The sequence below is a fragment of the Hibiscus syriacus genome, unplaced genomic scaffold (genome assembly GCF_006381635.1).
Source record: "Hibiscus syriacus cultivar Baekdansim isolate YM2019G1 unplaced genomic scaffold, ASM638163v2 tig00116951_pilon, whole genome shotgun sequence".
Lineage (NCBI taxonomy): Eukaryota > Viridiplantae > Streptophyta > Magnoliopsida > Malvales > Malvaceae > Hibiscus > Hibiscus syriacus.
In genome coordinates, this window is record NW_024063482.1 from 4,850,612 (window position 1) to 4,867,065 (window position 16,454).

A 16,454-nucleotide genomic window follows, 5' to 3' on the forward strand; every position below is an offset into this window, starting at 1 on the left:
AAATTAACAAAATGGACACAGTGTGGACAAATATAGGTTAATAAAGTGATCAAAAAGGGCTAAAACTGTAACAAAATAAATAAAATGAATTTTAAAGATTAAAATTGTTATTATATCAATATTATCGTTAAATTTTAATAATCGATGATCAAAATAGAAAAAAATAAGCATAATATTATTGATAACCGTGTGCAGAATAAATAATTCGGTGATAAAAAATATGAGAAATGTAATCATTTAGTGACCATTTTAATAGTTTATTAATTTTAAACTAGATAAGAGGCTAGTAACACAACATACCAAAAGTAGTGCTAGTGGCGTCTGGCAACTTGGGTACTAATTTGTCAGTTATTATGTAGCCAGTTTTCATTGTATTCTCTTACGCTGCACCCACGAATAATTCCTTCCCATTATTTAGCCTCTGAATTATTATTATTTTTCACTTTCGCACTTCCTTTTCTCATATTTTAATCTTTTAATTATATTTTTTCTCAATTCATCCTAAAATAATTAACACCGCACAAGGGAACATGTAATTATTAGTCACATTGTTGTTGATAATTTTACTGTTTTAAATAGGTCGAAATAAACCATTTTAAATACTACAGTGAAAAATAATATAAGTTGTATAGTTTGTTTCTCGTTTTTTGCTTTTCCTTTTTCTTTTTTTTTTCAAATGTGTCCCTTAAAGTTTCGTTCCATCAAAAGTTTTGACCCTTTTGTCGACATCGTTAAAAATTATAGGACATTTATACAATTAATGAGTGTCGTATGAAGGATCAAATTAATAATAAAATAATAATTTAAAAGTTAAAATGGAAAAAAAAAACATAAAAATATATGCAAAACGAAATTTAAATTTCGACAAGTTCATAGTATTTAACCATCACGCTTTTAAGTATGGGCACGAGACCATAGATTTCAATTCAACTCGATTTAATTAGGTCAGATTTTTTAAAATAAATAAAGTTTGAGTTGGTTTTATGGTAAAAATATACAATCTAATTTGACTCGAAAAATAATATAACCATATCTTATATATTTGGGGATAATTACAATAATACTTCTATTTATATTGTTTTTTTACAAATAAATTTGTATTTATCGAATTAAATTAATATTTTTTATAAATATATTTATTTTAAGTCAGGTCGGAGTCTAAGTCGAATTTCATCTCGAAACAGGTCAATTTCGGATAGGGTCAGACCACTCTAACCTCGAGTCGTATCAAGTTTCGGAATAGAAGAATTATAATTTTGAATCAGATCGATCAAAATCCCGACCAATGCCCATTCATACATGCTTTTGCTTTCTTATTGACATGATTTTTACACCAAAATTATCGTTGTATTTTTAATCATAATTTATAATTAATTTTTTCAAAAAAGGGAAAAATCATGACATCGATATAGAATCAAACTCCTATATCCAAATCTTTAAACATCATTTAGCATTTCAATTCGTTAAAAAAACACCTCGAAGCTCTTAAAACCGGTCGAAATACAAAAAATAATAATTATGAAAGCAAAAATAATGTAATATATTTTAAAGCTTTTTTTCGTTGACATTTAATTTATTCTTAATTTGACTATTTATATATCGCTTATTAATTGTTTAATATTTAATTACAATATAATATTTATTTCAAAATCTTTTTAAATTATTGACGACATATATATATTTTACATAATAGTTACTTAAATATAAAGCATTTAAGAAAAACAACACTCTCTTTTAACCCTCCCTTTCTAACTACAATAATCAAAGAGACCAAAATTATTGAAAAATTAGAAGGATTAAAATGAGAATTTGATCTAATTTGAGGGGTAAAAGTGTCTATTAAACCGTAATATATTAAATATATTTTTATAATAAAATAATGATAATGAAGTTATAAAGTCCAGCTCCTTCGATGAAATCATAAAATATAAAATAGGGATAATCTACAAGGATAAGACCTATCGACGTCCTAACATAAATGACAAAATGTTCATCCCCTAAACAACATCCCCAGAATCATTTAGCTTAATTAATTAACTATTAACTACCCTAATCCTTCCACTTAATCAAACAGACTTAACGACAGCCTCCCCATGCACCTTACGATCATCACATAAAATATTATTTTTAAAAAAGGGTAAAGTATATAAATGGTCACTGGATTTTTTAGATACTTGCATTTAGGGTCTCTTAACTTTTAAAAATTATAATACAATCACCAAACTTTAGTTTGTTTACAATATGGTCCCCAACATTACGGCTGTTAGGGTAAATTATATGAATGATCACTAAACTTTTAAAGCATTTGCATTTAGGTCTCCCAACTTTTAAAACTTGCAACACAATAATCAATTACATTCTATACCTCAAATTCCAAAAATATTTCAATTACATACCCAACCCCAAATTCATAATCCATTCTCAAAAAATACAATAACAAATTGAACTTGAAGCAGCAACCCTACACCTTCAAAACATAACCTTAAATATTAAATTTCCCCTACAAATTAACCCAACATAATCAACAACATTTAGTTCATTTTGGGTCCATAACAATAAGTGATTATGTTGGGCTTAGGATTTAAAAATTAGATTTAACCAACTATAAGTGAACAATACTCAATTCGATTCGAAAAAATTATTTTTCTACTTGAATTGATTCAAAAAATTTGATACAAATTGACTTTGAGTTGTAATTTCATAAACTCAACTTAAAAAAAACCAAGTTAAAATCTAGTTGTAAAATACAACTCGAATATCTCAAAATTTTTAGTAATTAGTTGTATCAATTCGACTTGATTTAAATTTTATAAACTCAAATAAAAGAATTCGAGTAAATTATTTTATAAACTGAACTGAATTAGAATCAAATAATATTATAATATGATAAATATTTATAATTAAATTTAAACAGAAACTCAAAAATTCAATTCAATTCAATTCGGCGTGATTAAATTTTATAAACTCAAATCGAAAAAATTTCGAGTAAACTATTTTATAAAGTGAATTGAGTATTTAGGTCCAACATACCCCTCAACCCTAAACAAACATAATCACTTATTGTTCACTTATTGTTGGTTAATTTTTCTCTCGAAGTGATTATGTTTTGAGGGTTTAGAGTTGCTGTTTCAAGTTTAGTTTGTTATGGTTAATTTTGAGAATGGATTATGAATTTGGAGTTGGGCATGCAATTGAAGTATTTTAGAATTTAAAGTTTAGAATGTATTTGAAGTATTTTGGATTTTAGGGTTTAGAATATAATGAATGAATGTGTTGTAAGTTTTAAAAGTTGGGGACCTAAATGCAAGCTCCTGAAAAGTTTAGTGACCATTTATATAATTTATCTTAACGAAAGTAAAACGGCCATTACGTCGGAGACCATATTACAAAGAACTAAATGTTTGGTGACTGTTGTGGAAGTTTTAAAAGTTTAGGGGCCTAAATGTATATATCTTAAAAGTTCAGTGACTCTTTATATACTTTACTCTTTAAAAAATTAAGACCAAGAGATATTTTCTTTCAGTTTCTCACCTCCCAAACAGGCCCAGCAACTTTCAATCTCTGACACATCCCTGCAAAAAAAAAACTCTGTACAGAAAAAACTTTGGTTAGTCCTCTTCAAAAGATATTTGTCCCTTTTCTCCCAAAAGTTACTATCCTTTCGAATCTATTCTCTCTCCCTTCCTCCCTTAACCGATCATGCTTGAAAGCTTAGTTCCTCAATCTCCAATCAATTCCAACACCAGCTCCAATCCTAGCTCCTCCATGAAGTCAAAGCGCGTCGAAAGAGAAGTCTCCGCTGCCCCCGGTAAAGATTCCGCTGCCGACAATCCTTCTAACAAGCGTCCCAACTACTCCTCCGGTGATAAGTCGGTTGTCGATGAACAAGAGGAAACGGTGTTCGAAGGTGAGTCCACGGCGCTAAGGCTCTTAGGTCTCCTTCTCCAATGCGCCGAATGCGTCGCCATGGATAACCTCGACGACGCCACCGATCTTTTACCTGAAATCTCTGAGCTGTCTTCTCCGTTCGGTTCGTCTCCCGAACGCGTCGGCGCGTACTTTGCACACGCTCTACAGGCACGTGTGGTGAGTTCTTGCTTGAGAACCTATTCTCCCCTCGACAACAAATCGCTTACCTTGACTCATTCCCAAAAGATCTTCAATGCTCTCCAATCTTACAATTCGATAAGTCCTTTGGTCAAATTCTCTCACTTCACCGCCAATCAAGCCATATTCCAAGCGTTGAGCGGTGAGGATTGTGTCCACGTCATCGACCTCGACATCATGCAAGGTCTCCAATGGCCGGGACTATTCCACATCCTCGCTTCCCGCTCCAAAAAGATCCGATCGATGAGAATCACCGGGTTCGGATCCTCCTCGGAGCTTCTAGAATTGACCGGGAAAAGACTCGCCGATTTCGCGGCTTCGTTAGGGTTACCATTCGAGTTCCATCCTCTGGAGGGCAAAATCGGGAACGTAACAGATCTAAGTCAATTCGGTGTCCGGTCGAGTGAAACGGTGGTGGTTCACTGGATGCATCATTGCTTATACGACGTGACTGGGAGCGATTTAACGACGCTGAGATCGTTGACGGTGCTGAAGCCGAAACTAATCACGATCGTCGAACAGGACTTAAGTCACGGAGGTAGTTTTCTAGGAAGGTTCGTGGAGGCATTGCATTACTACAGCGCGTTATTCGACGCGCTGGGAGACGGATTGAGCGTAGACAGCCTGGAGAGGCATACGGTGGAGCAGCAGCTGTTCGGGAGCGAGATCAGGAACATCGTGGCGGTGGGTGGGCCCAAGAGGACGGGGGAGGTTAAAGTGGAGAGATGGGGGGAGGAGTTGAGACGGGTCGGGTTTCAACCCGTATCGTTGGGTGGGAACCCGGCTGCACAGGCTAGTCTTTTGCTGGGGATGTTCCCTTGGAAAGGGTATACACTGTTGGAGGAGAATGGGTGCCTCAAGTTAGGGTGGAAAGATTTGTCATTGTTGACCGCCTCCGCATGGCAGCCGTCCGATTAAAATACTTTTTTTAATCTGTTTTTTGTGTATCTAAAATTCTATTAAAATTATAGTCCCTCAATTTCTCAAGAATTTCGGATTAAAAACTTCTCGTCTTTCATAATAATAATAATAATAATAATAATAATAATAATAATAATAATAATAATAATAATCACATATGGAGAAACCACTCTCTTCTCAATTGTAGATTTAATTTATTTTTTAGTTTAATCTCTTTTATTGTTTTTAGTTCAGTCACAAAACTTTTTTTGAGTTAAAGTTTTAAGAAATATAGAAATTGAAATTAAATAAATTATAATGTAAAATATAATTTTTTAATTTTTATAAATCGGAGAGTAATAATATAATTTGTTTTTTTAAGAAATTAGTAAGCGTATAGAATCTTCATAGGTATTAGAAAACAAAATTGCATTCAAAAGGCAAAAATCTAATTAATTCCCTCCCCTCCAACATTTATGCTTCAACCTAATCAACAACCGACACAATTCAATCATGACGGTTCAAGGGTATGGTCTTTTTTTCTCGCTCCGATGCCGGTCCAATTTCACTTGTATGTCCTAATTTATCTATTATTTTGTGTAATTCGATTTTAATTGGATCTTGAAAATAATTAAAAATATTTGTAATATTATAAAATTTAAATTTACAAGTATAAAATAATAACTTATAAAATCTTTTGTTATTTGAATTTAATTTTTCTTCTTCTGAATCTATGTTTTATAGACTAGAGTGAATCAATTGCTTTTAGCTTCCTTTTATCATAATTTTTTTAATAGTATGATATGCTATAAATTAGATTATGTTCATAAATTTTTTAACCATTGATGACGTACACACATTCTGCAAACATAGTTACTCGAACTCATGACTTCAAGAGAGAACAATACATCATTTAATCACTAAGGTCACTCATTTTTTTTAAATAATGTTAGTTATAAAAATTTAACCACAATTGAAATTTTACCCACAATTAATGCAAAACGTCACAAGAAAATAGAAATCCCACATTTTCTACGCTTTGTAATTTTGTCATGGAAGTGTGTAGTTATACTTTTATCAAACTTTGAATTTTAGCCAAAGAATGTGAAATTATTCCTTTATTGACTACTCACAAGGGGACTTTGGTTTTTTCCCTCAGAACAACGACAACTTACAAAATAATAAAAGATCTCGTTGCTCAATTATAGACCCGAATCTTAATAAATTTAAGCACAGTATAAATTAAATCGATGTCACAAATCAATGTCTAATTGATTCGTATCACCGATTCGACTAAAATCCTTATCTATATAGTATAGAAATTTGATTGTAATATAAATATTAAGTATTTCAATATTGAAAATGATATTAATTTTAAAGATAATTTTGAATCTCGAATATAAATCATAAATTAAAACACATAAAAAATATAAAGGACAAGTGTAGTGGGGACCTTTTATTGATTGGTTAAAAACAGATATAAGCTTCTGAAATTGCAGACGCGGGTGAGTGAAAAACAGACGGACAAAAGCAGGACAAAACAATGAATGATAACGACATTATTACTAGCGTTGAGTTATATTCACGTGTGTTAATAACAAGGTTACTGTTTTATTATTTATTTATACAATTTATATTTGAAAATTTTACTTTTCAATTATCTTAAATTATTTAAAATCAAATATATACAGCTGCAACGGTTACGACAAACAGTATGGACATGATCACCATTACAGTTGTGGTAATACTCTTAAGCTTACAAAACATCTTTAAAAGCTGTTGTATCATCGTCGATAACAACAATGTAGGCAACTCCTGTGATGTCCACGTGTTACCCGGCATCTCTACCGTTTCTAGCATTATGAGATAATTAAAATATGTAATGTCAACACCGTCTATCAATCGGTTTAGTGAGATAAAACATTAATGTTTTTAATTAAGGTTAAGAGTTTGAATCATGACGTTTGCGAATGTAGTAAACTGAGTTAGAGAGTCGTTCCCCTACTGATCGGATCGATCATTTGAGTTCCGAAGGCTGTCGCGTCGAGAAGCCAATTCAGAGATGAACAAGGGCCTCAAGGCGAACCCCTGCTACCTAGGTGAGCATGGATGCTGACAATTTCCGAGCCTTGGCTCAACATTTCACTGCTGGTCCAACTGCTTCCACGTCTTATGTGCCGGGAACTTGTATCGATGAATCGAATTTAGGATTCGGTTTCGGAGAACGGCAACCTCTTGTTAATCCTTGTAATTCCTTAATGGTACCTCCAGCTGATGTGTTTCGTTTGCAACAACAACAACATCAAATGCTGCGTCAGTTCCAGCACCAAAACCAGGCGTACATGTTTCCATTGAACGACTATAATCCAGGGGCAGGGAGCTTTTCTTTCAAAGACATGGTTGAATCCTATGCACGTATGCACTAACAATTGCATGTGTGATTTATTTTTTAAAGGTAAAATGTTAAAATTTATTTCTAATATTCAATAAAATAATTATTTTGATCTCTATTTTTTAATGTACTTTGCTCCCAACGCTTTATTTTAATGTGAACTATCCTTTAATTGGATGAAAATCGATAGTTAACTAATTGTTGGTGTTTATCAATAACGTGACAAGTCTTATGTGTTGAAAATGATTATATGATTTGTGTCTCATCACGTAATCACTTTTGTACAAGTAGTATGTGCCCCATCACATAGTCACTTATGTACAAATGATATATGTCATGTCGTCACTTAGGTATATGTAACATGTTCACATCATCATTTTAGATATATAAGACTTGTCATGTCAACGATAAGTATTGACATTTAGTCAATTAACATCTTTTATTTAATCGGGGATCATTTTTCCTAAAAATTAAAAGTTAGAATTCTAAAACTTCAAAAGAAAAGATTAAAACTCAAAATGATTATTCAATCAAACGCTATAGATATAATTTTATCATCATAACTTTTTTAAACTAATAAATTTAAGAACTAATTTAAGCTTGGCCATATTTAGTTTAAATTCAACCAAGCTTGGCCGTGACAAAGGGAAAGCTTCAAATTCTCTTCTTAATGGTTGTTATGTCGACATTCTCTGAGCACCTCTCCCACACTCCATCTTCTCAACCTCTTCATTTTCATTCCTAAAAAGGGAAATCCATTTAAACCACAACTAATATCATGTTGACAATGGCCTCGTTATTCGACTTCCCTTTCCAGCATGCTCGACTTCAAACGAACTTGGTTCTTCGCGTTTCTTTTCTTCGCTCGTCATCTTATTTCCTTCCCTTGTTCGAGGAGGGTGCACGTGCTTACCCGAAGACGAAGACCGAAACAAGCCTCCGGCGCTCAAATACAAGGTGGTTGCTGTAGTTTGCATTCTTGTTGCTGGAGCCATGGGTGTTTGCTTTCCTCTCGTCGTTAAATCGATCAACGTTTTTCATCCCGAAAAGAACGTTTTCTTTGTAATCAAAGTGTAGACCCTAGTTTTTTGTCCTCATCCCAGTGACCCAGCTCATCTAAGCTTGAACAACTTGCATTCAAAGTGCCGCTGCCCCAGAGCATTAATGCTTGTTTCCTACCAATGCCTACAGATGCATGTGAGATATAATTCAAAGTATGATCACATTGCAAATTGCTATTTTTTATGTAAAAACTATGTAAGAAAATGGCTATAAAAAGTCGAATGAAAATATAAGAAAAGGGGGCTAAATTCCTCTCGTTTTTCAGAAGAAAAAAGAGCAATAAAATACAGAATTTTTCGGCAACCAAAATAGAATCAAATTCTAAGAGATAGGAAGTTAGGTTACTTTGCTTTAGTGTTCGTCAGAGTGGGGTGTCGTCGTTTCGGGTCTAGAGTCGAATGGTCAGATTCACCGAAGATTCAGACGCCATGGATGCTTTGTGTATGGCGTGAAAGAAAAGGAGAAGAAGGCTATGGGTTTAACATGTTGAATAGAATAAAAAAAATGGGAAAAGAAATTATATTTGGGGTTCACATATTCTGATTAATAAGGAAGGGGAATGCTTTTAATTTGACTTTGGGTTAATCACATATAGGGTTACTTGTCTTCTTGCTATATTTTATATTGGTCTCTAAAAGTTTTGGTCTATTCATGTTTAAGCCACTCCATTATCACGTGTTTTTAAAAATCAATCACTAAACTTGTGCTATTAATTGCGTTGAGGCCCTCCCGATTCTGTTGTTTTTATATATTGGCCACCAAATCCTTACATTTAATCACGTTTAGGTCCCTCTAATATTACATTATTTTTACATTATAGTCATCGAAGCTCTATGTTTTTATTTTATTTTATTTCAGGTGTTTTATTTTCGTTATTTTCAATTCGATCACCAATATGTTATATTTTGTGATGATTTATGCTTGTAACTTTCATTTCCTTTATTTTAGTCACTATTAGTTTTTTATTTAGTTACTAACATGTTATATTTCTTGTTTTGTTTATTTCTAATTTTGACACTTTATTTTCTGTCTATTTTATTTTAGTAACTATTTATTCCTGATTGGGTACTGCTTTTCTTTTTCTTTTTATTTTTTTGTATTTTTATCTATGTTTATTTTCATTTTAACTATTATCTTATATATTTTTGCATTTTAATCCATATAATTATATTTTATTACAATTCAGGCTCCTGTATTTATTGTATTTAGATCCATGTTTACTTTTTTTTATTTCGATCTTAATACTAACTCTTTGTTTTTGTATGTTTTATTTTGCAACTTTATTTATGATTTTTAGGGATAATTTTAATTGATCAAAAGGTAAATAATTATGATCGATTTTTTTTAATTTTAATTTCAATTTCAATTTTCGCAATTAAGACAACCGATAAATTAAATGGAACCGAAAGGGCAGTTCAAGGGTGCTAATCCTTCCTTGACTGTAACCGACTCCCGAGCCCGACATATTTATTGTAAAAACTCAGATCAGGTAAGATGGTATCCGGTCAACCAAAATTTTACGAAAAATAAATGATCGGTGGCGACTCCTAATATTTAATTTAAGTCGAAGCCAAATTCCGGGCCCACCCGAAAGGCGGTTGCGACAGCTTGGCGACTTCGCTGGGGACAGGTAAGTGAGTCAGGCCAGAATTAATTTCCGGTTGTCTTTTTATGCGAAAATGGTAAATTTAAATTTAAATTTGTTTATTCGATTTCAATTATTTACCTTTGATTATTTTTTAAATAAATAGTTGTACTGACGTTTTTTTTTTCAATGATTTCATATTTTCAAAATTTTCATCTCATGCTCTATACCCGAGCTCCAAACCCTTTTAAGTGGAGGTGAAAGCGACGCCTTCGTGAGAATTTATTCTCCGTGCGGGCCTAGCAAGTAACCTTCGTGATTCATATACCTTATGTCTTCGTGTGAATTTATTCACCGTGCGGGCATAAGGGAATGTTTCCTCTCGAGTTTAACTTAGTCCACACAAGCTTGTAATGGGCTTAGGACTAAGGGTCTGTCAAGCCCAAGGGGCGCCGACAAGGAGAACTCGGGTACCGTTTTTTAGAACCTAAACTGGGAGACTATGGAGAATTAAAGCCTACCCTGAAACCTCATTTCAAACCCTATGCTACTTTCTTTTTTGCTTTACTTTTTGTTCAAAACATGCGAACTAGACAAATATGCAGTTAGGATTTGTTAGCATGCAGGATAGAGATCATGTCTGGGTAGGAAGAATAAGCATGTGGGGTAGATATCATATGGGGTAGGACTTTTATTTTCATGATTGTTTTGATTATTATCTCTACCTCACTAACTCTTTTCATTTTTGTTCTCTTTTATTTTATTTTCATCATTTGCATCATTTAAAAGAGGTGTTGATCCACAAAAATGTGTTTGTTAAACGTAAATAATTTACATTAATGGACAAAGGGGTTGTAATACAAGAGATGAAAATACATGGGACAGTCTACAAGGCGACTATGTGTCACATTCGATCCAGAAGACGTGGTGCCCACAATTGAAGAGTATATCACTCTGCTGCTTTATAAAAGACTCAGAATGAACCGGGTCTACATGAAAGTATATCTTTGAAGAACTAACTGGCAGAAGTTGCAAGGGCAAGATGAAGGTTACTAATACTGGGAGTTCCTTCAAAGACAACAATGGCAAAACAATAGCTGATATTAGAGGCCATTATTGACGAATTCAAGAAGCAAGCAAATAAGGTTCAGATACTTCTTTCGATGGAAAGCTCCAATGATGTATTCGTTGGGAACGAGTTCAACAAAAGATGAATGCCATAGATGCAGTCATTCAAGACTTCTTGGAACAAGTACAAAAAACAGCTCAACACTTGCACGGTTCATCCAGAGAAGCCAGAGCGGTTCGACATGTTATTCAACCGGTGACAGACGAAGAAAGAAGACTAGCCAACCTGTCAGAAGCTTTCAGGATATTTTTGCCTCTTAAAAGATAAAACACTTTTGTCCCTAATGTGGATTATTTTAAGCATTTCGATGCAGTGTTCTTAATCACGTGACACCACATGGAAGCAAGATTTGAACAATTAAAGAAAAAATTGAAATCAGTACAGTTGGAGCTTGTTCAGCTGATTGTAGGACCGAGCCTTCCAGAATGATTTGAGAAAAGAGTCCCCATATCCCGAGGGTTACGATGTTGATATCGTGCACAGTTACCGCATAGGAAGCTCCAAAAATTCCACTGAAAACTGTAAGGCACTGAAGCGCAAGATCCAAAATTTGATGGATTCAGGGGCATGAATAACCGAAGAAAGGGACATTGCCTCTACCATTGGCACTAAGAGCATTGTTTTGTTTGAACGCATTTTTGATCTTTCATATTTGTTTAATCTTCTAAACGACTGAATTTATGATACCTTCTATGGTGAAATAATTGAGCAAATTTTAATCTTTAGTTCTTCGAATATTAAATGAATTAAGGATTCTTTTAATTTTTCAAGAATTATAGATTTTTGACATATGGCAAGATCATACCTTTCTTATACTGTTCCAAAAAAAATAAAAAAATCCATCAATTCTTTACCCAAAATAATCCATGGAGAGTCATACCGATACCTTTGAGTCAATAAAGTCACACCATTGTCTTCTTAGACGCAAAACCAACATTTTTTACCAATAAAACCTGCAGACGTTGAATGTTCACTTGAACATGAACCTTCATACCAGAATAAACAATGTGGGGCATCTCGAAGCAATCTTCTGAGGACGAGCCTGAGAATTGAGGCATGGCGGGAGCAAGAAGCAGAAAGGAGAATCACTTCGAAATGATTCTATCATGCATTAATTACATTGTTTTCATATGAATAAAACTTAATCCTGAAAATCTGTCGTCTTGGAGATACCTTTTCTGCGAATACTTTTGTGTATGAGATGATGAGCGGCTTTGTTTCATTTATCCATATATGTATTTATATATATCCCTTGTCGTCCCCTTCTGAGCCTATAATATTTTTCTTCTTATTCAACCCTAACCAAGGATCACCCTTCACACTGGGGGGCAAGGTGGAAAAAATCTGCTCACATAAGTGAAGATATCAATCCAAAGGAGATACCAAAAGGTGAACCAATGCCAAGTATGAATACCCAATCATAAAAAAAGAGCAAAAACAAAGCAAAAAAAGTAAAGAAAAAAATAAAGACAAGAAGCACACATAAAGATTCCCTCGAGTCAAATGGTGCATCAAGCTTCAAACTATGAGATTGATCAAGCACAATCATTCCAAAATCATTTCATTCGAAGATCATAGAGCATCAATAGAGAAACACATACGGGCAGATTCAAATTGAGCAAGACAAGATTGAAGGCATCAAAATGAATTGATCATTGGTTCAATACCCTGAAACACTTGTTTGGGCCTATTTATCCTTTCTTTCATAACCATGAACCATGGCCTACGTTACGTGCCTTAAAAAGTCCCTTCTAATCATACATAGATTTCTAAACAGAATAAACTATCTTCAGATTTCATCCCGCCCATCAGGATTAATTTTTATTTGCAAAAAGTTTTCTAAAAACTTTAATGCATGATAGAGAAAATAACAAAGGGGGGTTCAAGACGTAAATTCTGAATTACATCTTGAAACCAAAGGAGAATTCGAGTTGAAAACCTGAAAAGGCAACTCAAATGTAAAAATTGTGCAGCTGAGGCGATCGCATAAATTCCTTGATAAAGCATTGCACAATGCGTGACCACAAGAGCTGAGAGCAGGCGAACACTTCTAGGAGAATAAATACAAGCTACCCCGTCAAATCAGTGAACATCAAAGAAATAAGAAGGCCAAACCATTGACCAAACATAAGAAACTGAGACTCTTTTTATTATTTCCTTACTTTACCATTTCCCAAAGATGGCTTTGATCTTGACACTTGTCAAATATCTATAATTTATTGAAGGATTAACAGTGTAATTAATTCTTTGATATCCAATAAACTCTTGTTTTATGATTTGTCTCAATTATGAAACCGAGAAAGGGTCAATATTTTCAAAACTTTTGATTAAACATTTTTCAAAACTCTTCTAATTGATATTTTCAGAACTTTTGAAAATAAAAGAAGAAAAAAGAAAAACACTTTCCAAACAAGACAATCTCTCTACAGTGGATCTTGGTATTTGACATGTGGTTCTCAGGCGCAAATCTCATGTTTAAAATCAGCGTTGAAGCAATTGAGGGCATCTTTGAAGATTAAACATCAAATGTTGGGGCATCTTTTGAGATTCAACATCGAATATCGGGGCATCTTTGGGAATTCAATATCCTGATACGATTATCAGATCTTCTGAAGGCCTTTCCTCCACATACAGGAACAAGCAGACAAAGCACAAGACTCCAACTAACAGATAAAACAAGAGTTAATTCATGTTGCATGCATCTTAGACAAACTTAAGATCATCACATTCATCATTTTTTTTGCATATATATGTATATATATATATATATATATTGCAGCTTTTAGAGTCAAGTTTCAACTTCAAAATGAAAGTTACTCGATTCAAAAGCACATTTAGAAATTGATGGTGGTTTCTCAACTTCACAGCGAATGAGCATCTGTCAACAAACAACTTTCCAATTTCATTCAGAGACAATTTTAACTTCACAGCGAAGGATATTGAACTCGAAGCGACATAATTTGTTTAAAATTAGATTTCAACTCCACGACAGAGGATATCCAACTCAAAACCAACTCTACATTGGATTTCAACTTTACGACGAAGGATATCTAATTCAAAGCTCAACTTCACGGCGAAAGGGCTTCCCAGTTTCATTTAAGAGCCAATTTCAACTTTACGACGAAGGATATTGGACTCGAAACAACACAAGCTTGGATTTCAACTTCACAAAAAAGGATATTCAAGTCAATGCTCAACTTCACGATGAAAGGGCCATCCACGGCTTCAACTTCACGACGAAGGGAATCGTACACACAAGCAGCATCCATATCTAGATTGGATTTCAACTTCACGACGAAGGGGCCATCCACGATTTCAACTTCAAAACGGAGGATATCGTGCCCATACATCCACTATTTCAACTCCACGACGGAGGATATCGTACCAACGGATCCACGATTTCAACTCCACGATGGAGGATATCGTACCCACACAACCACAGTTTCAACTTCACGACGAAGGGAATCGTACACACAAGCAGCATCCATATCTAGATTGGATTTCAATTTCACGACGAAGGATTTCCAACTCAAAGAAGGAGTATCTGCCAAAGACCTTCGAGTTCGATTACACTCAGCTCAAAGGCACATCATTTGCAGCATAGCTTAAGTCAATAAAGGCTATCTGTCAAACAAAGACCTTCGAGTTCGATTACACTCAGCTTCGAGGGCACATCATTTACAACATAACTCAAGGCTAAAAGGTTTATCTGTCAACAAAGACATTCGAGTTCGATTACACTAAGCTCAAAGGCACATCATTTATAGCATAACTCAAAGCTAGAAGGGTTATCTGTCAAAAAACACCTTCGAGTTTGATTTCACTCAGCTCAAAGGCACATCATTTGCAGCATAGCTCAAGGAAAGAAGGGTTATCTGTCGACAAAAAACTTTCGAGTTCGACTACACTCAGCTCAAAGGCATATCAATTGCAACATAACTCAAAACTAGAAGGGTTATCTATCAACAAAGACCTTTGAGTTCGATTAAACTTAGCTCAAAGGTACATCAAATTTACAGTATAGCTCAAGGTGAGAAGGGCTATCTGTCATCAAAGACCTTCGTGATTTCATTCAGCTCAAGGGCATATCAATCGCATGGTAGCAACGAGGAACTACCTTCTAGAAGAATTTTCAAGCCGATATTTTTAATCGAGAAGAAGACCAAGACCCAATTTCAGGCTCAGCCTGAAGCCCAATTATAGTTACTTCCCAACAAATGTATCAAGTTTCAAAACAAAAAAAAAGGACCTCACAAAAACTGGTTGTCTTTTTTGTCTTTGCCCTATTCTTGTTAACACAAGAATGTGCAAAGAGGGGTAGCTGCAGACCCTAGATTTTTGCCCTCATCCTAGTGACCCAGCTCATCTAAGCTTGAACAACTTGCATTCAAAGTGTCGCTGCCCCAGAGCATTAATGCTTGTTTCCTACCAATGCCTACAGATGCATGTGAGATATAATCCAAAGTATGATCACATTGCAAATTGCTATTTTTTTATGTAAAAGCAATGTAAGAAAATGGCTATAAAAAGTTGAATGAAAATGTAAGAAAAGGGGGTCGGATTCCTCTCATTTTTCAGAAGAAAAAAGAGCAATAAAATATAGAATTTTTCGACAATCAAAACAGAATCAAATTCTAAGAGATAGGAAGTTAGGTTACCTTGCTTTGGTGTTCGTCGGAGTGGGGTGTCGCCGTCGTCGGGTCTAAAGTCAAATGGTCAGATTCACTGAAGATCCAGACGCCATGGATGCTCTGTGTATGACGTGAAAGAAAATGAGAAGGCTATAAGTTTAACATGTTGAATAGAATAAAAAAATAGGAAAATAAATTATATTTGGGGTTCACGTGTTATGATTAATAAGGAAGGGGAATGCTTTTAATTTGACTTTAGGTTAATCACACATAGGGTCACTTGTCTTCTTGCTATATTTTATATTGGTCTCTACAAGTTTTGTTCTATTCATGTTTAAGCCACTCCATTATCACGTGTTTTTAAAAATCAGTCACTAAACTTGTGCGGTTAATTGCGTTGAGGCCCTCCCGATTCTGCTATTTTTTTATATATTGGCCACCAAATCCTTACATTTAATCACGTTTAGGTCCCTCTAATATTAAATTATTTTTACATTATAGTCACCGAAGCTCTATGTTTTTATTTTATTTTATTCAGGTGTGTTTATTTTCGTTATTTTCAATTCGATCACCAATATGTTATATTTGTGTGATGATGCTTGTAACTTTCATTTCCTTTATTTTAGTCTATTAGTTTTTGATTAGTTA

General features: G+C 34.1%; 1 protein-coding gene across 1 annotated transcript; it reads left to right on the forward strand.

Annotated features, from left to right (window-relative positions):
* The first annotated feature begins 3,509 nt into the window (after nt 1-3,509).
* On the forward strand, nt 3,510-5,059 carry LOC120188908 (scarecrow-like protein 23). The gene has a single exon (XM_039192285.1). The coding sequence runs from the start codon at nt 3,700-3,702 to the stop codon at nt 5,023-5,025; it is 1,326 nt and encodes a 441-aa protein (XP_039048216.1). The 5' UTR covers nt 3,510-3,699; the 3' UTR covers nt 5,026-5,059.
* Nucleotides 5,060-16,454: the final 11,395 nt, after the last annotated feature.

What these genes read in the sequence shown, in the direction of transcription:
- LOC120188908 (XM_039192285.1), top strand. Translation starts at nt 3,700, where the DNA reads ATGCTTGAAAGCTTAGTTCCTCAATCTCCAATCAATTCCAACACCAGC.